The following is a 24,553-nucleotide window of genomic DNA, read 5'->3' as shown; positions in this document are numbered from 1 at the left end:
ACTGAATATTAAACAAAAATTCAGATAGGCTACTTCATTTCAAAATATTTAACTTATGAACTATATACAGTAGCATAACTAGAGGGGTCGAATTAGAACATGCAAACTACATTCACCTCTGTACTACTATGGATATAGCCAGTAGCGCTGTGAATGAAGAATAAACTCTAAGATATTGTATATAGACCTACATGTGTATGCGTTTATCATATTCAAATCTTTTTCCTGTACTTATTTGATTTTTCCTTCATTTACTGGCCCCATATAGGCATAGATCTCTCATAAAGTTGTTGTAATCATTTTATTTTGTTTTTATTCATTAGAATAACGCTCAAATTAATTTATGAAAATCTAGGAAAAAATATGATCTGGAATATGATAAAAATCCAGAAAAAATTCATATTTTTTCTGGTATGTGAAATTGTAAATTTATTAGTGTTATTTATTATAAAAATATCATTTGATTTTTTGATTATTTCTCATCTTTAAGATTTTAAACACTTATAAAGATGTAAAATGCAATAAAAATTATTGAAAAAGTTTAGTTTGAAAAATTTTTAACTGAACCAGACAAGTTTTTATTGTGGAAACACGATTGTTTCTACAATTTCAGCCTAGTCATTCAACATATACTTTCGAATTTAATTTTGATAAATTTTTAATTTTATAGAAATTAATCATTTTTTTTTTTTTTAAGCAGAAGAAAACGTCAACAGTTTAAATCTACGAAAATCGACTGATCAAACTAATTTTCCAAAGTCATTCTTCCGTTACTAACAACGAAGCATCTTTATTGGTTGACTTACTAAGCAACAACCAATTGGAAGTAACAACTGTTTCTGACATCATTTTAAGCTTTAGAAAATAGTATCGGCGGAAGTTTTTGTCATCAACTGATTCCGAGATGATACTTCTTATTTGTTATATCGCACGATATAAATCATTTGAACTGGTTTATTCTAATAAATTTTTACAATAAATACACAACTGTAAAGCAAGTGAAAACGTCTACATTGTGCCAAGCTATTGTGTTGAGTAGAGGGTGTAAGCGTTGAAATTTTGCAAGGACGACCTGTTTAAAGTATCTAACATGATTGTCTTGCTTCGTTCGTTTCTTCTAATCTCGGCGTGGATATGCGGTGAGTATAATTTAGTTAATATAGTTAGTTAATACATCTAATATTCTTTATTTTTTATTCATATTATGATGCAATGTCACAATGCAAGTATAATTACAAATATATAATTTTTAATACTTTATCCCGTTTTTCTTCTTCTAATTCTTTCGTACAAAGTATTAATTCTTGAAGTCCACTAATTAAATAAATTACTAATATAAAAATTTTATATTTTCCATTTTATAATGTAAAGAAGTTCTTCTTGCAAATGATCCTTAAAATTCTTAAACTTACATTAATTTACTGAGATAAACAATTAAAAAAATGTTAAATAGTAAAGTAAGTAACAGTTTTTGTGATTAAAAATTTTATTATGCGTTTCTATTTTTTAATTATTTTATGAATTTATTCGATATTTTATTGGAACTTACTTATTAAAAGAAACAGACCCTATACCTTTAATAATAATTCACATAAACTGTTCTATTTTACAACCTGATATTCGACCATTAAATCAAATCAAACCTGTTATACTTTCGTGACTAAAGTAGAACAGTCGAATATGACCAGGTTGAGTGAACTTACAAATAACACCAAACTAAGCTCCTAAGCCACACCTGAACGGAAAATCATAAAACGGAAGAAAGTTCATATTGTTATTATAACACAGTTTATTTGAGTTTCGTGTGGCGTTTTAGATTCTAGTTTATCAATTGTTTCGTTGTTATTTATGCCTGTACAAGTTCTGTGCTGTTGCTGATTGGAAGAATTTTGCTGGAAGCAACCGGATCTAAGCGATTGTTAAATAACAGAAAAGTCAAAAATCAGGTCAACTATCAATACAACATTTTTGCCGAATTTTTTGTGTTTTACTTTCTTTACTAAATCTATTTAATGTTTAATAATGTAAAAATTAAATCTAGTCATTTCAGACATTGGCTATACTTAATATAATTTTTTCTGTTTGTATAAATTTGTGTACAACAGAAACATACGCTGTTTACTTACAAGTTAGTATGAGAAGTTTGAATTTAGTTTACGCCTCTCTCTTTTAATTGTTAAATAATATTCTATAGAAACTATAGTTAAAAGTATGATCTACTTTATGTTCATTGATTAAACTTAATCAAGTCACGTTATATTCATTCACGGTCATACAGAATTATCAAGGTGAATATAAGAAAACCGGATGTTTCTCAAGACATACTTATTTAGTCAAAACAAAAAAACACAAAGAAGTTCATAGAAACAGTATGATAAGATCCATTCTTAGGAAGCTGTGTTAATTTTACGTTCCGTGACAGGGTCAGGAAAGATATCTCTTCTTGTTTGGTATGCATTAATCCGTATAAACCTTTCAAATCCTTCTGTGTTAATCTGTAATAAAATCTGCTACAGTAAATTGTATCGTTCTGTTAACAAAATAAATCGTACGTTACAATGCCAATCATAAATTAGTAATTTTGAAAATTCTTTTTAAAAACGCTTTTATTGGTAACATTTTCTTAGATTGGAGGCGAGGGATTGCCCCACTTTATACACCACTACAGTGCATGGAAAATATACACGTCTTGATTAAATTCTACATTTTGGTTATGTTTATCGGGTTTCGGAGTGAGGAGAATATAACGGTGTGTTCTCTAAAATATCATTAAAATGCATTGTCATCGGACTTAGGTATGTCCTCAAAGTTTCAGCGTGTTAGAAGCGAATGAAATTTCAGTTGCAAGATTTGAGGATAAGATTTTAAAAAAACAAGTTAAATAGCATTTAAGAAAGGCTCGTTAATACCTCAAAATAATAAATTCGGTTCATTTTCATCAATAATGTTTCAAAAGTAAAGGAATATAAACAAGTTTTGCTAAATATGTTTTGTAATTATTTCACATGGCGCAATACTCAAAATTCTGTGAATTTTCTAGTTTGAAGATCAAGCTTACCTTATAGTATATAAATAATATTTAAAAAGTCACGATTATGTGATTTTGTTAAATGTATTTTCCATTATTTATTTTAAAAACTAAGTAAAATTAAAAAAAAAAAACAGTTATTAATATTTAAAAAATATTCATCTTAAATTATTAAATTTAAATATTTTTTAATGGAATTTACATTTTAATGCATTTATCGTGATAAATTCTTGAAATAAACCGTGATTATCGTGAAGATAATTACAAATATTCCTGCTTATGTTAATTTTAAAAGCATATATAACTTAATATTAAAATATTATGTTTGTAAGGAAATATTTTTTAAAATCCTAAGTTTATGTTTTATAAATTTAGCGAATTTTGTATGTTTAATGCTATAATTCAGTTACTTAATAAAGTTCAAACGCGCAACTTTTTCTTATTCACGATAAATAACAATTTACATGGAAATTTTCTATTGGCTTCTTTTCTCAGAAAGAGAACAATAAAAGAAAACATTAAATTGTAAACTTGTGAAATTAAATTTCTAAGAATCGAAATTATTCTCATAAAAGAAATTTTAAAACAGATGATAAAAATAAATTCAGTTTTGAATTTTAAATCATTCTGTAATATGAACTTTTAAATGTTTTGATGTTATCCTGATTGGTTTGGCATTTCTTATTATAGATAATTCAGTCCTTCGTCGTTACATAAACATGTGAAATCTTTTAATAAAAAAATTGGGAAATTCTGATATTTTATACAAAAAATTCCCAAATTTCAGGCGTTTTTTACACGAGGGAAACGAAGCGTCATAAAGTTGCTAAACAGCATTTTTTGAATTCCTCGTACAGTTTTAGTCACTTCGATCAAAATTGTTACGCAATTTTTAATCAAAACAACTTTTTGCAAACTAATTATCGACAATATGAATTTTATATAAGAAATCCGAAGAGTTTTTGTAAATCACGTGATTGAGAATAACATCAATTAGGTCTACTTATATCACTAACCTTACAAGGATAGCTGTCAGTGTGGGGGAACCACAATTATGTCCGTATATGTATGCAAAATTAAAAGCCATAAAAAAAAAATAACAGCTAAATGATTTCAATTTTATCTTCAGATAGACTTCTAGAGTAGAAATAAGAAATTCTCACTTTTTATCTATTAAAAAAATTTTCTTAAAAATAGATTTTTATTTATTATTTGTTCTTAATTATATAATGAAATGCCATTAGCCTATCTTGACCAAAGGGACCCTTGAGTAGAGAAACCAGTCATAGTTATTCAAATACGATAATAAAAGAAGACATTGTATCGATTTGTTTTTATTTATTATTTTTAAATATTTTGATTTATTTATTTGCCTAGTTACCTATATTTTAGTTGAAAACACTGCATCAATATTACAATAAAATGTTAATGTCAAGTGATTCCAGGTAAATATTGTTTTTTTGTAAACAAAACAATGAAAATATTGTTATTTACATAGATTATTATTTCTTTTATTTCTCTCGATGATATTAATTTCAATTTTGTTTGAAAACGCTTTTGAACTTTGTTTATTACAAACTTATATTCCATCGATTCAGAGATTAATAATTACGTCGGAGAATTTTGAAATAAAAACTACCATTCCATGAAAAATATAGCAACCAATAGAAAAAATATTCCAAAAGAAACATGAAAAATAAAAGGAAATATAATTTTAGCTGATCATGGAAAACTGTCAACATAAAATGAAAGTATCTTTGTACGGTGCTTTTCATAATGATACGACCACTCACAGAAATCATAGCAACAACAAATGAACTCTAACCAATGGAAAGTAACATTTTATTTACTATATACTACAACTAAATAAAATATCGGCTTAAAAATATAAAAGTAAATCTATTTTCTCAGAAATATGGTGTTTCAAAATCATATAACCACTAGACTTGATAGGCGGTGTAGCCCCAGATTTCTGAAACAGCAAAATTACGATCTGGCATTGAGTGTACCAACTTCTATTATGGTTGTGGATCAATTTATTTCCATTTAGTTATTATTGCAGCTTTTAATTCAGATATAATGTCATAGCGTTTTTCACTTTTATATACTGCCCACGAGATGTTCCAAAGATTCTCCATCGAATTCAGATCAGGTGAGACAGCTGGCCATTCCATTACGTGCACTCCGTTACCAAAATTAATCCCAATCTAAATTAATTTTTTTCCGTCAGTAAATATTACTTTTTTATATTCTTTCTTCCAGGACATATGGTATCTTGCCCAGTTAAGTCGACTTTCCTCGTGCTTTTTTGTCATTCGCGGAGAAGCTGGACCAGGTAAATTTAGAGATGGTAAAAAGTTCTCTTGCTATTTGCCTAAGAGACGCTTTTCCACTCCCTAGCTTTTTCAAAATCATTATTTTCTGCCTACCAGAGAGCTTTTCTCTTCAACCTGAGATTTATTCTTTTCATAATCATCACTCAATCGAAGAAAATTCAGGATTGCACCATGAGATCGATATGACATTTTAGCAATTGATTTCACTGATTTTCCAGTCTTTCCGAGTCGTAATCTGGACTTTTTAAAATTCATTTAAAGGTTTTCCTTGGCCTAACTTAGGCACACAATTATCTGGAAGTTCCATGGTAAAGACGTCACCCGGATGATCGATTTGTATAATTCTCGATGGTAAATAAAAATGTCACCATGTTAACCGCATATCAAGACAGCAGTTCTGATTTCTATAAAAAGATTGTATTATTTTGCAATGCAAAATTTCTGAGATAATACGGGTTTATTATTTTAAGTCATATTTTTATTTTGTTTGTTTTACTGATTATTTACATTTAATTCACGATTAAATATTGCAATCGGAAAAGTTCCTTATCTGTACTTGATCGTTTTTTAACTGGATTATTTGAAAAACTGATGATGTCAAATCATTATGAAACGCACTGTATATCCCTTCCCTACACCTCAGGAATCCATAATGTCTTGAGGAGTGCGGAAGGAGACGAGATATGAAGATTTCTTTTAATTTTAGGTTTGAGTCTTTCTTCTAAATTTGTGAATTTTAATAATATATACGTACTGTACATTAAACATCTCGCGTATATATTTAGCATTAGCAAAAGTAATACGTTATATTAAGATCTAAATACGGTTTTTAAAAATTATAAAGTATGAAAAAATTTTAACTGATATTATTTTTAAACTAAGAAGGGAAATATTGATAGCTTTTCGTGATCCGCTGAAACTATATTTCCTTTTTATTTATATATGAACCTTATATATTAAACCAAAAATAAATAAAATATTGACCTATATAATATATATATATTGGTTTAAACAACATTTTTCTGTATTTGTGCCTTTTTTCATGCTTCTTTAATGCATTTTTCTACTCTATTATTCCGTACATATTTATGCATTACGTGACACGGATTAAAATTTATTTTCGTTATTCAGTTTTTAGAAAGAATTAGGCATAGGCAATGGAATTGATTATATAATACAGTAGATTCTCACTTAATAATAGAAAGCAGGCTAATTGAGCAAAATTAATTTTAGTATATTGGAGGGATAAAGAAAGTTATTTTAGTTCTAGTCTCCAGTTTTGGTTAAAAATGACCAAAAATAACGTTAGGAGGTATCTGAAATTTTCGGGATGAGATGACAATATATTTTGTTGTAATATTTCCGATTCACATAACACTTATTTAGCAACTCTCATTTCCCTGTTTCGTGTTTCTGATGAATAATTAGCCATATACAGTATAAATTTTATTAAACGTTGCTGTAAATCAAAATTTATTTGTTTTCAAATTTATATTTAATTCTTATAAGTTAATTTCATTACACGTACTAAACATATTTAATAAATCTACGCAGAAATAAATAATTTTTAAAGTTCGTCTCTCCATATAATTCCCGATTTAAGAAGTGAATGAAAAAAATAATATTATTTTAAAAATTCCATATAATGTTTGCTAGTTAAGTTGTAAATGTATGTTCTATATTACATAACTGAAATCACATTTTTACAATTGTATCCTTTCCATTCTAAATACATATATTTGTTTCTAAATTTTGGCTTAGTTTGTTCTTTTGGTTACTCTTTCTTATTTTAAATTTTAATGATTAACGTTATTTTTATTAAATTAGTGTTTGTGATTCTTTATTTAGGATTGCATTTAATGTGTTAGCAAATAATTATAAGTTAAATTTTACATTTATTTATCATTTTTATCCATATAAAATATCAATGCAGATATTTTTTTTTGTTAATTATTAGTTATATTTTTTCCTAATTAATTTTTTTTTCCTTGCTTGAAAATTATTCTTTTAAAATTGATTTTTAAAAAGAAAATACACATGTGATATATTTTTTAAGTAAAAAACTAATTTGTATTTTTTTAAAATAATAATCAATTATTCTTCTCAATGTCAGATGTGGTAGCTGTATATACGTAATGTGAATGTATGTCTCTTTAATCCGAATAAATCAATCCGGTAGACTTCCTCACAGCTATCAGATTAGGTACTCCTTTATAAAGGTACTCCATTCAATAAAGGAGTACCTAACCTGATAGCTGTGAGGAAGTCTACCGGATTGATTTATTCGGATTAAAGAGACATACATTCACAATAATCGATTAATTAAAATGATTTTTTAATTACTTTTATAGAATATATTAAATCTCAAATTTTATTACATTACAAAGTAATTTTGATTTTTTAATAAAAAATTTATTATAAAAATTCTACAGTTCTGAGATATCAAAATACAAGTAATCGAAAATTAATTTTCTAATTAACTTATACAGAATTAATCATATAATTAACTTATATGATTAGTTATACTTTTATAATCTTTGCTTATACAGTTTTGAAAGTTTGAAAGCTTAACATAAAATTATAAATATTTTATTATAAAAATTTCTATTATTCTATATTTTAATATAAAATAATAGAAATTTGTTGTAAGAATTAATTTTCTGTAAATTGACAAAATTTAATGTCACATTTAAACGTGATGTAGAAAAAACTATATAAAGATTTTTATTTTACATTTTATTGTTTCTGTTTATCTGTAATCAGGATAGCAATTGACTTGAGTCATTAAATGACTAAGTATGCATCAGATAGTTTAACCAATTGCACGTTTAACAGATAATAACAGAACAATAACAGAACAATGAACCAATTGCACGTTTAAAGTGTTTAAAACACTTTAAAAATGCAAATACTTAATTCATGAAAATACGAATCGATCGCCTAAACTTTATAAAATTTAATGGTGTTAACATTTTATGCAGTTCAGTAACCTTTTATTTATTATAAAGAAAAAAATTGTTTAAATTTTTTTAATTTTCTATTGCAGTTTGCCTGGCATCGATTACAGTTCATGCGCCTTTCAATATGGCAGGAATTGTAGGCAATGTTACTTTTCATCAGCAAAATCCAGATGGAAATGTCACGATATCTATTCATCTTTCATCACGTCAAGACGAACCACGCACTTTTGCGTGGGGAATTTATACCTTCCCTGTCATGTTTGACACAAAGTCACCTTGTTCTTCCAGTGAACTTGGAGCAACGTGAGTTAATTGTTCGATTACTTTATATAGAATTTATTTCTATATAATTATTATAGCAAATGGAAACTACAGTATATACTATACATCATTCTATTTTAAAAACATTTCTTCTTTAAGTAAATAAATTAAGAAATTAAAATCTAATTAAATTTGTTGATTTAATTTAACAGCCTTTCTTACATACCATCTTATTTTATTGTATAAAATTTTAATTAAAAAACCAATGCCAATCGTATTTATTATTCTGATTGTGATGCAATATTGGGAACATATCCAAGAATTTATTTCATACCATGCATATTTATAATTTCATATTTAAATTCCATAACTAAATGCAAAGCTTAAACGGTTTAAATTAATATAAATCAGAACCAATCGATTATTTAAACTAAATATATTTTTATTTATTGAATTAATGATACCTTTTAAAGCATAATTTTATATGATTACAGGCTTCATGACCTATCTAAAAAACACGGAATTATAACAATCCCTTCTCCTGACAACAAACCTCTAATATTCCATGATACAGATATCCAGTTGAGCGGAATAAAAACGATTTGGAGCCGTTCTCTATTATTAAGAAATACTGCTGCTGATAGTACTGATCGAGCTTGCACTAATATAGTTAATAATGACGGAGTAAAGACAGTGGAAGCTATATTTGCGAGCCCTATTGCCGGAAAAATAATCATTCGTGAGAATACAGTAGGGGAAACATCCATATTTACTAACTTATATCATACTGGAGATGGTTATAATCCGTCTAGCAATCACGAATGGAAAATTTTAGCAACGGATATTGTGGGTAACAATAAAAATCCGAGAAATAATAAATGCGAATATTTACAGCTTCTGTATGAACAAGGAAACATTAATGATACGAACTGCAGTAATACGAATCATAAAGAGTGTAAGGTTGGAGATCTTACAAAGAAGCATGGAAAGGTGGTTGTGGGATCAGGAAATACTCGATATTCTAAAAAATTTTTCATAGATACTAATCTTCCGTTAATTTCTGCCAGTGGATCAAGAAATTTATATGTAGTTTTGTATGAAAAAGATAATTCCTATCGCATCAAAGCATGCGCTATTATGGTGACTATTAAACCCAAAGAAGTAAAGGCTTATTTTAATCATGATGGAGTTAAAGGTTATATTAGGTTCAGCCAAAGTTATAGAATGGATCCAACCGTTGTTACCATAGATTTAAAAAATTTAAGAGGAAGGGGTTCTGGATTTCATGTTCACATGTTTCCCGTGCCATATCGCATAAATCAAAATGATAATCTATGTGGCGCTACAGGAGGCCATTACAATCCTTTCCAAATCGACCCTTCTACTAGTCCAAAACCAGGATTAGGAACTAACGATCAATATGAATTAGGAGATTTAAGTGGAAAATATGGACTTCTAGATGCCGGACCTATTTTCGATTTCTATTTTAATATTCACGCAGATTTCAATTTACCACTTTTTGGTACGTACAGTATTGTAGGTAGATCTGTTGTGATTCACAGACCTGATGGTAGCAGATGGATATGCTCTACTATTGGATATCCAGAACCAGTCACAATTGCACATGCTAATTTTATGCATCCTGTAGTCGGTCGTGTGGTGTTCAAGCAACAAGCTGGAAATCCCTGGGGAGAAACTACAGTTCATGCCTGGCTTAGTTATTCAGATGGCACTCAAAATAACACAGAAAATCATCGTTGGGACATTCACGAAAGTGAAGCAGGTAGGGATTTTTATAACTGGTCAAAAAGATGCGAGAGTGCTGGTAAAGATTACAATCCACACTTTGTTGGTACGAAGAAATACGAAAGATGTAATCAAGACAATCCATTAAGATGTAAATTAGGAGATTTAACCGGTAAACATGGCAGAATTAAAATCACAGCAACACGTGATAGTCTGGGCAATAATCAAATTTTTTATACAGATGTTTTACTTCCGTTAGAAGGAATTCATTCTATAATTGGAAGATCTCTAGTAGTCCATGATGATCAAGCACCTCCATTTCGAGGGGATAGACTTGCATGTACCACTATCACTTACTATCACGGTCTCAAAGCTACTGTTAGAAATTTAGCAGTAGGAAGACAAATAGAAAGCAATGTAACTGGTTTATTTGAATTTAGTCAACAGGATTTTAGCGATCCAACAGAAGCGAAAGTAGAAATAAGAGGACTCGATGGGCTAGCTAGTGGTTATCATGTTCATATGGTTCCCGTACCTATTAGCAAAGAATTCCCATGCACAGATGATTCTGTTTACGGGCATTTCAATCCTTTTAACATAAATGTATCGTTGGGACCAGCAGCGGGAGTAGGTTCTGTCGATCAATACGAAGTTGGAGATTTAAGTGGAAAATTTGGCACGCTTGATGGAAAAGATGAAGAGCGAAATATATTCCACGATATAAATCTTCCTCTCCACGGTAAGAATACCATAATTGGTAGATCTGTGGTAATTCATAAAAAAGAGCGAAATTTTAGATGGGCCTGTGGAAGTATAGAACCAGTATTTAGTAAAAAGGATGATGTACAATTGATCAGTGCTATTGCTTCTTTTGATAAAATTGATTCTTTTATTCAAGGATACGTTAGAATGGTAAGTCCTATTTAATTTAATTTTAGTAATTAGTTTCTAAATAACCTTTCAATCAAATAAAAATTTTAGTTAAATATTCTATTACATCTTTAATATTATCTTATATAAATATAAATATTTTTCCTTATATATAGTTTTGTTATTTTATTCTTATTCTTTTTCAAATTTGTTCATTTTATCAAATTTTCAAAGTAATGAAGAGATTGTTGGAATTTTACTAAGATTGGATTGAATTGGATTTTAGACGCAAAACATCGTTTCACTCTGAATATATAAAATAAAAGGCTGAAAGAGCCAATATATAGGAACTTATTACATAGATTTAAGAAACTTGTAATAGCCTAGAGGATTTATTATTATTAGATAACTGTTTTGAAAGAATTTTCTTGCCGATTCGAGGAATAAAAGTTCGAATCATCATCATCTTGTATATTTCCCTGGATGATTGGGATTGGGAAGATGATTTCCATTCCAAATCGTATTAACTAATTTAATGAAAGTTAGATTTATTCATAATACTTAAAGGCGATGTAGTTTAACAAGTAATGAACGAGTTGCGAAAGAATTTATTGTACCAGAGTTGTTTTCATGTAGGCTATGTTATATTTTATAACAATAAATGATGAAATAAGATTATATGAATCAACGAAAGTTATAACAAATATTTATAATGATTAAACAATATTCGTAAAAAATATAGCTTACATTTATTCGAAGTTGTTTCTTTTTCTTTCCTTAAAAATTAGGTCTAGATGTTCATTACAGATGATTTTGACGGAAATAATTAACTTAATTTCAAACTGTTGTCAGTCATAAACAACGATTTGCTGTTTGGAGAACATCTCAATCTGTTTTATTACCTCTTTAATTGACTTTAATGAAAGGAATTGTTTACAAATTCTCTCATCGTTTCTCATGTGCAGCTTTTTTCTCTCATTAATTACTTAAATGATACTTAATTATGTCATTACTTATTTTATTTTTCGGTTAAATGTAACTGATTCGAATTGTTTTTTTTATTTAGCGACAACTAAAATATCCTGATGGTTCAATGAGTGATACTTGGATCGAAGTAGATCTCAGATACCCAGGAAAATATACTAGAGATATTGTAAGTAAATATTACTAGAACTACATATTAATTTAATTTATTGTATATCTGTGTAATGTTTAAATTCAAGATAGTTTATCAACCGACAAGACTTAATATATGCACAACAAAACAAATAAAAACTTATTTCTCAACACATACATAAAGACGACTTTAATTTATGCACTTTTACACATTTTTTTTTCATAAAAACAATTTTAATCTTTTTTGCAGGATCAGTCCAAATAATTGTACTGGTATTCCCTTTATCTTTGCCTAACAATGACAATCCATAAAAGGCTTTTAAATTCGTTAAAAACAAATTTTTGAAAGTTCATACCAATGATCCCTGCCATTTTGTCTTAGGATGATAAGCATCTCAAAAAGTTTTACAGAAAATATAGCTTTGTCATGTTAATAATGAATCCTACAATTGTTTACTATTGTAATGATATTGGATATCATGAATATAAATGAATAATGACAATTAGTTTTAGTATTATAAACGCTTCTGATGTTTAATGAAATTCGTTGCAATGATACATGTATATAATTTATATATAAAAAAAAAATCCTGTACTGTATCAGAACTTGGAAGATTGTATAAAACCTTTAAAGAAACTTTATTCAGTATTTTACTTATATAACATAAACTTTTTAAATGTCCATTTATTAAGAGTTTGATGCTAAAGATTCAATCAGTGCTCTTGTAATTAATTTTAAGTGTTTTGCCAAATATTCGTCATTCTCTATTAATTTAATATTGCCATTGAAAAGCATTTATTCTAAGTAGGTAACCGTGACAGACATCAAGGTTGACTGAACTAAATAAGGTATCTAGGGCATTAGTCAGTGGAAAGTTGTTTTTCTTTTTATCTGATTAGCATACTGTGTAGACTTCATGTCTTTGAGGAAAGTTAGAATCTGTACTTCTATTTCTTACATAATATACAGTTTTATAGGCTAATTTCTTTATATATACATTTATTGTAAATATTTACTTTAGTGATTATATCAAATAAAATGAATTATATATTCTATAACCTAAGTGTAAAAAATTATTTGATTTATTTAGGATAAATATTGTGTTTTTTTAGTACTTTTGAACAAATATCGCAATTATTTAAGATTTGGATTAAGAATATACCAATTATATATTTGTTTTATTTTAAATATAATGTAACATTGAGAAATAAGAAAAACTAACATCTTAGATTACAATAAAGCTTTTGATATATTGAATAAATGAGAAACATTAAGAACATTAATGATTTAAAATATTAAATCATTTTTACAAAAGTTAGGGTAATATTTAGTTTAATTCAGGAATAAATTCAAAGGAGATAAATGATTATAGCTGACAAATAATTAGAGAAGAGAGAGAGAAAAAAGTTTACAATACTTATATCAGAAGTACAGAGAAAAAGAAAAGGGAAGAGACCAATGAATAGAGCAATAGTATTTTAATTAATCAATAAAAGAAGAGATTAAAAAAGAGTAAATACTAAATTAGAAACAGCTTTCTGCAATTTCTATTTGATGTTTTTAATTTCTGAAAAATAAAAAAAGCTTACAATTTTTTTAAATGCATATTTTTTATAAAAATTCTCTAAATATAATTGATTTATTCTGTAATTTTTATTCTCATCATTTTAGTTTTTCCATATCTATTTTAAGTTGGCTTTACAAGTCCTGTTTCTCTATCACCTTCTATTCTGTTATGCTTTTAAATTGTCATTTTATAGCCAACTGTCCTACTTGTTATCTCCTTCAGGCTTAGGATCTCACACATGTAATTGAACTAATGTTTAGAAATATTTTTAAAAAAAAAAATAACTGTGTTTAAGACAAATGTCAGCAAATAATTATATGCTTTAAAATTATTTATTGTGACATTATCACAATACCAGGCTGCAATTTTTAATCATATTTTTAATTTATTTAATTTAAAATATATGCTCACCACCTCAAATTATTAGTGGCTTGCCCCTGTACATCATACTTTTTCTTTAGCAAGAGTCATGCCAGTCATCTGTTAACTGCTTTCAGAGGAAGTTTTGAATTGAAATAATGTGACTTTTGATTTGTACCAGAAGTTTATATATAGTTAATCAGGGCCTACTGCCCCTAAGCTCTTTATATCTAGTCTCAGATTTTATCTATATAAATTCCCACTGTCATCCATCTATCTGAAAGGATAGATGGATGACAGTAGGAATTTATAGGTCTACTATTTTTTCAAACTGCAGCCAAAAAAAGTGAATTAAAAATATATTTATATGACATGGTTTTTTTGTTATAAAATAATTATTGTTACTTTTAATATTATATTATAGCTATGTTGTATTAATTATAATATATTTAAATACAGAAATTCTTTTCATTTCAATAAATGAGAAATGAAATATTATACATATATATAATATTTATTGAAATGAGAAGAAGTTCTGTATTTAAATACTATAATTTTTTAATATATTGTATTTTATATATTTATTTATAAAATGAGTAATATATTGTATGTTCATCATCAGCAGTCAATAAAAATAGAAAAATGTGTGAGGATGAATTAAAGTTTGAAGTTTTCTAAAATGTTTTTGTTCAGATAAAAACAATTTGAATTAAAAAGATTAGAATTTTTGCCATATCTAATAATTTGGTTTTATAACAATTATTTAATACTAATAAATAAGAGAATTATATATTAAAATAATAAATATATTAATCAGTAAATTCTTCAGATTCAATATTAAATCATTTGTAATAAGAGTAAATCAAATATTTTTATTGAATGACCAAATTAAATAAATATTCAGAATGTTATAGACAACATTTTCATAATGAGTGTGCACAAATTTTTATTTAAAATATTTATATTTTTTATTATTATTTTTAAAAATAACTATTAAAATTAATTTTTTAATGTATTAAAATATGATCAACTTATTAATAGCAGTTATTAAATATCTTATATTAATTTAATGAGATTTCAGTATAGGAAATTTATTGGAAAGAGGATAAGAGGATATAATATATAAAATTAAATTACTGTATTACAATTCTCTCTTATTAATTTAAATGAATAATATCTTTAACTATACTATAAGGAAAGTTATCTCTAATAACTTTCCTTATAGTATATTGTTTAAATAGTTCAAGGTTATGAACAAGGAATTTCTTCCAATGCATATTTGATGTTGCATCACTACAATGAAACATTTTTTTAATCAGTTTTTATGGCAAATTTCACTTTAATATTAGTTATTTTTTCTTTTATACAATCCTTTTAAACTGTAATTCTCAGTTTATAAGATATAGTAAGTTATATATTTTACAAACTTGTAAAATTTTATTTAACAAATTATTTTATTATAGAATTCAAAAATTATAAATTATACATTTGTCATATATTTTTATTTAATATATTTATTGTATAGAAAAGTAAAGAAGGAATTAGGTGTATTAGTACCTTTGATTTTTGAAACTTTAAATATAAAATTATATGTTTAAGTACAGGACCATCAAGAAGAGTAGGGGAGCTGTCTCCACTAAAGGGCCTCTTTTATCATTATTCCTGGGCCCCATGTAAATGCTTGATGTCTTGCATTTGTATATACTAGAAAGAACAAATTATTGCAAAATAGTAATGTAGAAAATCTGCATATCTTAATTAAACTTTTGGTTCATAAACCCAATCAACAACAGACTTAACTACAGACTTTACTCCCTGATATAACGCGCATGTCAGATGGGAAACAACATCCACGTTATACTAAGCGGTGCTGTGTAACATGGTTCACCTCTTTACGTTATCAATAATGTCAAGCTTTTCTTCTCCATCTGTAAGCTTTTCTTTTACTCATCATGCATACAATAATTAAACACTATTCAAAATACATGCAGAAACTCAATACCTACACAATTACTCAATACGCAGTAACAATAAAATGTGCTACTCACTAATGCTGCATGGACCTGTGTAAATGTGTTTGAGCTTATCGTGTCGCAAACATTGCCTGTGCTATAACCGAGTATGCGGTATAGCGAGCAGCACTATAACGAAGGTCCACTGTATCAGCCAATGTTTATTTAACAATTAAAACTCCAGAATGCATTACAACAACAAAACAATATTGTCCTCCTTAGCTAGTTTTAATTTACAACCTTTTTAACTGACATTGGCTGATATATAATAAGTCTGTTATTGGTTGGGTTTATGAACAAAAAGTTTAAATTAAAATACAGACAAAAGGCATTAATACATGTACTGTATATTCTGCATAACTTGCATAACAAATTATATCTTAATCTATCAATTCACTATTCTATAGTAAGGCCTTTGCTCTTTTTTATTCATTGAAAAAAATATATATTTTAAGGAGATTTATGCTATATGAAAAAATTGTAATGGTTATCAAAGAAAGGAAAGAAAAGAACTTTCATACTTAATTACTAAAGTTGATACCTAAAAAATTGGCTTGTATAACAGCTAATATCAGATTACTTGGTCTGCAAATGAATAAATGTCATAAATGAATGATTAAGAGTATGGCCATAATTATGTATGGACATGTAACTTTGGTTTGAATTGAATTTCATGGTCTTGATGTATTATTAATTTTTACTAACATATTTTTATTAGATTTATCTATGTTAATTTTCAAATTAAGTTTATCTAAGCAAATTTTCCAAATTTAATAAAAATAATAATTTTGATAAATTTATTTCTTTTCTTACAAACATTATTTAAATTAATTTTATTGTTACAGAATAAAGTTTTGTTTCAGTTTAGCAATGTTATTTTTTATTCAAATAAATTGTAATATAATATTCTTAAACTTGTTTTAATCTCCAGTATGAATAATAATTTCTTTTATAGATTTCTAATACAAAATTTTATTTCATTAAATTGGACAAAACATCCTAAAAAATGACAATATTGGCAGAAAATATACATGTATAGAATTTCATTAAATATAACAAAAAGTAAAAAGTAACATTGAATAAAACATTACTTCATCTAATGATAATGATATTAAATAAGATAAAGTAACTTATAAAAAAGATAAATATTCCAATATTTATTAAATTCCATACAGTTGCTATCTCATTGAGATTTTAATATTTAAGAATTTTTATGTAATAAACTATAATTTTTTAAAATTAAATTCTGTTTAAAATAAATTTTCCATAAAAATTTTTATACATAAATTAGTTTCATATATGTATATGAAACATTATACAATGTCAAATTATATGTATAAATATTCCAGTTTTAAAAAACAAATTATTCAGACCTTAATGAATGTATTTGTTGTTTAGATATACAGTAATACCTAATTTCAAATATGTTTATACATAAAATTACTCATAATGTTGTTTTTAAAAGATATATAAAATTGAAGCCTTATGTTTTCAAGATTTTATTTATTTAAGTTGCGATTTTCATGATGAACTCAAGATATTTTCTTCAAATTAGAAATAGTAGGGGGTGAGAAGATTTACTTGTTTTTAATGTTAAAGCATCAGATCCTTAAATAAAAGGCTGACGTTTGATAGTTTTTAATAGTGTGAATTTTTACCTATTATTATTCGTTTTTAATGAAGTTTTTTCTTCAAACCAATGTAACAGGCACTTCTGTGGTTGTGTTAAAAAGGATTAATGAATAGACTCAAAAATTAAATATTTTTGTAAATAGTCTTAACTTCTAATTTGAAGATTTCTAATTTATTTAAATTATTTAATAATTTTGCATTAAATGAATGAAAAATGAATTTTCCATTGTTTAATGGATATTTCATTTTTCATCTAAAGATGAATTGATAGTATAAAAAATATTAAACTTTTAAAAAATATATTGTTTACCAAGAAAATAATTTTTCTTCTTTCTTTAAAGATAACTAGTGAAGTAAAATATAATTGAAATGTTAGTTAATCTTATTATTAAATTATTATTATTAATTTCAATAAATTAAATATATAAGAAATTTACACTATGGACAATCCCAATAGAAGAACAATCTCTAAGTACAAAGAAGTGAAAGATTAGAATTTAAAATTTTTTAAAATTATTTTGATTGATGAAATAATACAGTAGTTTACAAATAGAGTTACTATCTTTCTGACTTTGTTCCTAAGACTAGATTTTTGTAATAGATCTCCAGACTCATTCAAAATAGAATGTTCATAAAAATTAGAAATGTTTTTCCTTTTAAACAAGGATTTACTTGTAAACAAGCATCATGCTTTTTAAAGTATGATTCTTGCTTACAATAAACATATGGACTCTTTGAGTAAGGTTTGATTTTGTATTGAATTTAAAAAGTATTTTTAAATTCAATACAAAACCAAACCTTACTCAAAGAGTCCATATGTTGATTTTCCATAATGTTTTTGAGAATAATTTCTTCCTCCATCAGCAGTGATATATCATACAGATATTCAATTATGAAATGTTCAGGATTCCTTGAGTAAGGTTTGAGTTTTGTGTTATTTAGTGTTATTTTTCTTTTACAATACATAGAACCTCATATGTTTTTGAGCATATTTTAAAGTCATTATTAGTGGAAATGTTTTCTTAAAATTTGTTCTGAGAAGACATTTGTACCAAAAACGAAAATCCTTAACGTTTATTGATAAATATTTAAAATTAAAATTGAAGATAAAGTCTGTTTAAGAAAGAACTGTCATTTATTCACTTTCAATGTTCCGGAATACAAACTTTTGATGACTGACCTTTTTAATATTTAAAAACAAAAAGTGAAAATATTTTGTTTTTTGCTTTTAAAAATAGCAAGCAAACTAGTACAAAATTATTATTTTCTGTTAAATATGTCAATTTTTTCTAATATATGTAATAAAAAATAAAATTACCAGTATCAGTTTACAGGGCCGGATTTACCAATCCAGGGACCCTGGGCACAAATTTGGTGGGGGGTCCCCCCTTTAAGAGTAGGCAAATTTGATGATTTAGAAAATTTACACAAAATACTGTACTTTCAATTAGATTTGAACTAGGAAGTTGTAAATTTCATTTAAAAATAAGGTTATTGTAAACATACATATATTTTATTGTGTAAAACTAATTATTTTAATTTAACTGAAAAATATCTATGTGAAATTTTTTCCCGAAATTTTCCGATGTTTCATAGGTTTTTTCCGGGTTTGGTTTTCTCTGCCTGTTGCCCTCATGATTAGGCCACACGCCTAGTGTGGCCTAATCATGAGGGCAACAGAATCATGTCACAGTAATAGAAAAAAAACTATGTTTAAACATAATTTTTTTTAGTTTTGTGGGGGTCCCTATTTTGTGGGGGCCCTGGGCACAGGCCCCAAATGCCCTTATGTAAATCCGGCCCTGTCAGTTTATATATTTACAGTACATATATAAATTTACAGTTTATGTATGTACCGTATATATTTACAGTTTATAACTTACAGTATCCTAATCAGTTAATGATCATTATTATATAATTAATTAATTTATATAATGTTTTAGTTATTCTTATGATCTCTGTTGTTTAGTATTTACATATCATATAATCAGTGGTGATATTCGAAATAGTTAACAAAGGGTTCTCTAGCAGAAAATTTTTCCCTAACAATCACTGACAAACGAAATGGAAGTTTTGGCTGGAAATAAATACAATACCTTTTCTTGTGATATATCTAATAATCAGTGGGGTATTTGGAACGTAACGAGTCCTGGGCGAAGACCAGGTAACAATAGTATATTAGTGGTGTCAACCTTTTTTTTTCTTTTTTTAGGCAGAGAAAGTTTTCACCCCAAATGGCCGAATGGCACTGCCGATAATAGACAGATGTCATCATCTCTCGAAATACAATATCCTTTTTATTTTGCTGTCCATAGCCTGACATGTGTTCCACAGCCTTCTTGTATTATCTTGCGCACCTGAGATTGTGGGATCTCTCTTATGACTGGATCTAGTTTCAAGAACTCTCTTGAATCGATCGCGATTAAACCTCGTTTCAGTCGAGATTGAAACGGTTGAGAGAGATCACACCAAGACATAGTTCCCGACCTTGCTCACAATCTAGATTGAAATGCTCAGTGCAAACGGGGTATAAGGCTCTAGTTTAGTAGTATTACAGAGTATAATAAGTATATTTTAATATATTTAAAAAAAAAAAACAAAACCATTGAGAAATGTTCCGTGTGTTTAACAAGGTTCAGAAAACTGAAAATTTTAATAACGGGTTTGGCCGAACCTGTGCAAACCCACTGAATATCACCACTGCATATAATCATAAAATATTAATTATAATTATAGAAATAAATTTTCTCAATAATTTTATATTTAAGATTTAAAATAAGTTTACAATAAAAAATTTTCTGATTTATAATTGCATTTTTAGACAACTGGACACAAATGGGCAATTTATGTTAATCAAGTTGGTCATGATGCAGTAGAAAAAGTGGAGAAAGTTCGATGCATTTCTGCTGGATTTATATGGAATCCCTATACTGTAAAAACAGATGATGTAAGAAATTTCCTGAAAAGATTTTTATATTTATAATCACAAATAATTACAAAGTTTGGTAAATTTAATTTATGTTTTGTGTAGGATTTATATAAGAAAGATTGTCATGCTTCAAATCCTCTACGTTGTGCTATGGGTGATTTGTCAGGAAGACATGGAACTGTAGAAATTGGTGGTAAAAAAAAAGTATTTTCTGATATGAATCTTCCATTAGTGGGAAATTTTTCAGGTAATGCATTATAAATATATCAGATTTATATACTTTTCCCTTTGTTAAAATTTATCTGAAATGTAACCTGATAATTTTAACACATTTTAAAAAGTAAATCTATGTAAGCATCAGCTACAAATTATTTTTTAAATTTTTCAAAATTTCATTGAGTAATTTTAAATTTAATTTTATTATTATTCAAATATTTTATATGATTTAAAAAATCATCAAAAAGAAATTAAATATTGTACTTAAATAACACTGAGTTTAGTTAATGATAACCCACAATTTTTAATCATAATATTATAACAACTATACTATCATCACAGGAATCTGCAGAGTGAGGAAAATGAAGCACTCACTCCCCTAGGATTGAGTAAAAAATTTCATAAATTATAATCATAAAAGTGATTAAGATATGTAACCATTGGAACCTACACTCAACCATGGGACACTTTGTCTTTTTGTATTGATGAAATACTGTATTCTTGTATCTGCTTGTGAAAGAAACCCAATAAATTAGTTAAATAAAAATTTATTGATGTAATTATTTGTCTTCATGCTTTTCCTCCTGGAAAATTTTCAGATGTTTATGCTATTATCCACATATACTGTATACATAGCTTTCTGGTTTCTTGGAGATCAAGATAAAAAATTCAAGATGAGTATAGAGATATATCTCTATACTCATCTTGTCTCATTTCTAAGTATCAGAGTTGTTACTTAGAGATATCAACAGTATTGTTGATATCTCTAAGTACAACTCTTAGAAATCATCTTCTTAGCAATCAAGTAATTATCTCTTAGAAATATCAACACAGTGGACTGTGTTGATATTTCTAAGAGTGAAAAGAGCTTTTTTTTGAATTTTTCTGAGGAATTTAGAGAATTTGTGTGGCTATAATATTAAGATTAAAAATTGGTCTATTTACTATAGTATTTATAATAATAAAACTATAGTAGCCTATGATATTTATTATTCTATATTATAATTAAATATTATAATTTTTATATATTTCATTTTCTGTTATATCATCTGAAGATATGATACTGGCATTTTAAATCATATGAAAAAAATCTTTTTTATTTTTTCAATGTCATATATTTTACAGTTATATTAATACTGTATAATAATATTATTACAGTTATATAAAATAATGTATTATACAACAGAAAGTTGCATAATGTATAACATTGGTAACCTTTCAATAATTTTAATTCTTTTGGAGATGGTTGAACTTCTAACATTCTTTTAATATTGTATTATATAAAATGCTACATATAAATTGATAAATATTAAATATTCTTTGTTAGATTTTTTAAATGTTAATTTTTACAAAATATAGACTTCTGAGCACAATATAAAATTTATATTGATAGTTAATATATTATAAATTATATTATACTTAGTCCATAAGAATTTAATGAAAATTGTTGTAAAATTTTCTTATATGAACTTCATTCTTTAAATAAGTTTTATAGAAGTGTCTAGCAATGTTATAATAAATTTCACATACTACTTTATGTAAAGTAGGCCTGGCCAACAAATTTAATGTAATCAACTGGTTTATCATAGATAATATGACCTGTTAAAATGTAAAACATTTGTAATTTCTACAGAAACATTAATTCAATATTTTCTGTGAAGAAATGTTTACTGCTATGGTTCTATAGCACTGTACTTCATAATTTAATTTCACTGAGTACAGTGTTAATAGTTTTTATATTGCTATCACTTTCAATGAACTTATGTTCAACGTTGTCAGGTGAACAGAATTTAAAATCGAATACAAATTAACTTATAATCGACATGTATTTGATTATTAGTTAATTTGTAGTTGTTGTCCTGTGTTTATGATTACAGTGCACTGAAAAGTGCATGCACATATTGAATAAGGAACATGAGGAACTGGAGCATACTTTTCATATCAATTGTCATAGTTAGGTTATGTTAGGATACTTTAAAAATTACTTCATGTTAAGGGTACATCAAAGTAGAGAAGGAAAAATTGTTTTCATGCTGAATGGAAATAAAATACTTCTTTTATGGCAAAAGATCAATGCTATACTTAATTTATAATGTCTCAATGCTTTTACCAAAAAAAGATAACCTAGAACATATTATGGTTCAATAAATAAATATAACAATATATACTTGTAGCTGGAAAAACCTTGTTCCGTTTACAGTCCAATAAGAAATAAAATTTTTCTCTGAGTCTTGTTAAAGCTAAGACGTTTTTTCTGTATAGTTTGGCCGGCTATTCTTATTATTTGGAGATCCGAACCGGACATCGGTAAGCTGCTGCAGACTGTTAATATACTTGTAGCATCATTTATGTTATAAATGTGACCTGACCACTGCAATATAAATTTCAAAGGAATGAAAATGTTGTAGTGGCAGACTATTAATACTTTTAACTCATGAAAATAGATTATATCTCAAAGTTGGCCAGGCGTGATGTACAGACTAAAAGAGTTTTAAATATTAGAAAATAATCAAAATATATTTTTAAATTTCAATATCAGTTGGAATCACAATAGAAATTAATATTTTCTCAAAATTCTAAGTATAATTTAAGAAAAAATTTCCAAATTATATATATTTTAATACACTATCTGTGGAGTTTTGCCAGAAATTTTACTTTTTTGAATTAGGAGTTTTCATTAAAGTTTGCAAAATTTAGAGCAACTATACTTATATATGTGAGGTCCAAAGATGTTGGTTAATGTAATTTTATGTAAACAATGAAGTTTTAGATAATATTAGACAGCATATATAGCCAAAACATTACTATAGCATAAATTAATCAAATATAACAATATCATAGAAGAGAGCTGAATTGGTCAAGGCAATTAAGGCATCAGCCTACCACTCTAAGGACCTATGATTGAGTCCAGGTGAACAACCCTGGAAATTTTTTCATAGGAGGCCTATCCCAGATATGTCTGGCTCCTTCCCTAATCATTTTGCCCACCTATTATAGATTTGGCTGAACCTATGATGGATATGATTACAAAAGCATTCAGAATGCCCACAGGGCAGAAAAAGTAAAAAATAAACCCCATAACATATATTAGCTGAATTATTAGCTACATACAGAATACTATTAAATAAAATTGCAAATATCTGAAGGCTTATTAATCAGGCAGAAAACATTAGTTTTATTAAAAATTAATTGCTTAATAAAACTAATTAAAATTGCAAAATTTTATTCTTTTCAATATTAAAAATGAATGTTTTTTTTAAGTTGAAATCTATTTTTATAATTATCACATAATTTTTTTAGTGATGAAACGTTCTCTTGTGATATTTGATGAGAATGGTGGACCAAACAAAATTGGATGTGCAAATATTGGTTATGATAATCATTTAGAACATTATGTTAATGTGATGAAGCACCCAGGCTTTACAAGGTAAGTGCAGTATTTTCCACAAATAATTGAATTGTATGAAATTAGAGAAATAAATACTGTATATATCGGCGGTTCACAACCTTTTCTGCAGT

At 26.8% G+C, this 24,553-nt stretch overlaps 1 protein-coding gene across 1 annotated transcript in view; it reads left to right on the top strand.

Moving 5' to 3' along the window:
• Positions 1–722: 722 nt before the first annotated feature.
• The window catches only part of LOC136979873 (uncharacterized), a 35,996-nt gene continuing 12,165 nt past the window's right edge, over positions 723–24,553 (top strand). Inside the window, exons 1-7 of the mRNA XM_067275895.1 lie at positions 723–1,139; positions 8,411–8,627; positions 9,080–11,243; positions 12,268–12,354; positions 20,711–20,836; positions 20,921–21,065; positions 24,335–24,461. Coding sequence (XP_067131996.1) covers positions 1,091–1,139; positions 8,411–8,627; positions 9,080–11,243; positions 12,268–12,354; positions 20,711–20,836; positions 20,921–21,065; positions 24,335–24,461 — 2,915 coding nt within the window. The 5' untranslated portion in view covers positions 723–1,090. The remainder of the gene's footprint in view (positions 1,140–8,410; positions 8,628–9,079; positions 11,244–12,267; positions 12,355–20,710; positions 20,837–20,920; positions 21,066–24,334; positions 24,462–24,553) is intronic.

Source organism: Centruroides vittatus, unplaced genomic scaffold (assembly GCF_030686945.1).
Source record: "Centruroides vittatus isolate TY-2023 unplaced genomic scaffold, ASM3068694v2 contig_651, whole genome shotgun sequence".
Taxonomy (NCBI): Eukaryota; Metazoa; Arthropoda; class Arachnida; order Scorpiones; family Buthidae; genus Centruroides; species Centruroides vittatus.
This window is presented reverse-complemented; position numbering and strand designations above follow the sequence as displayed.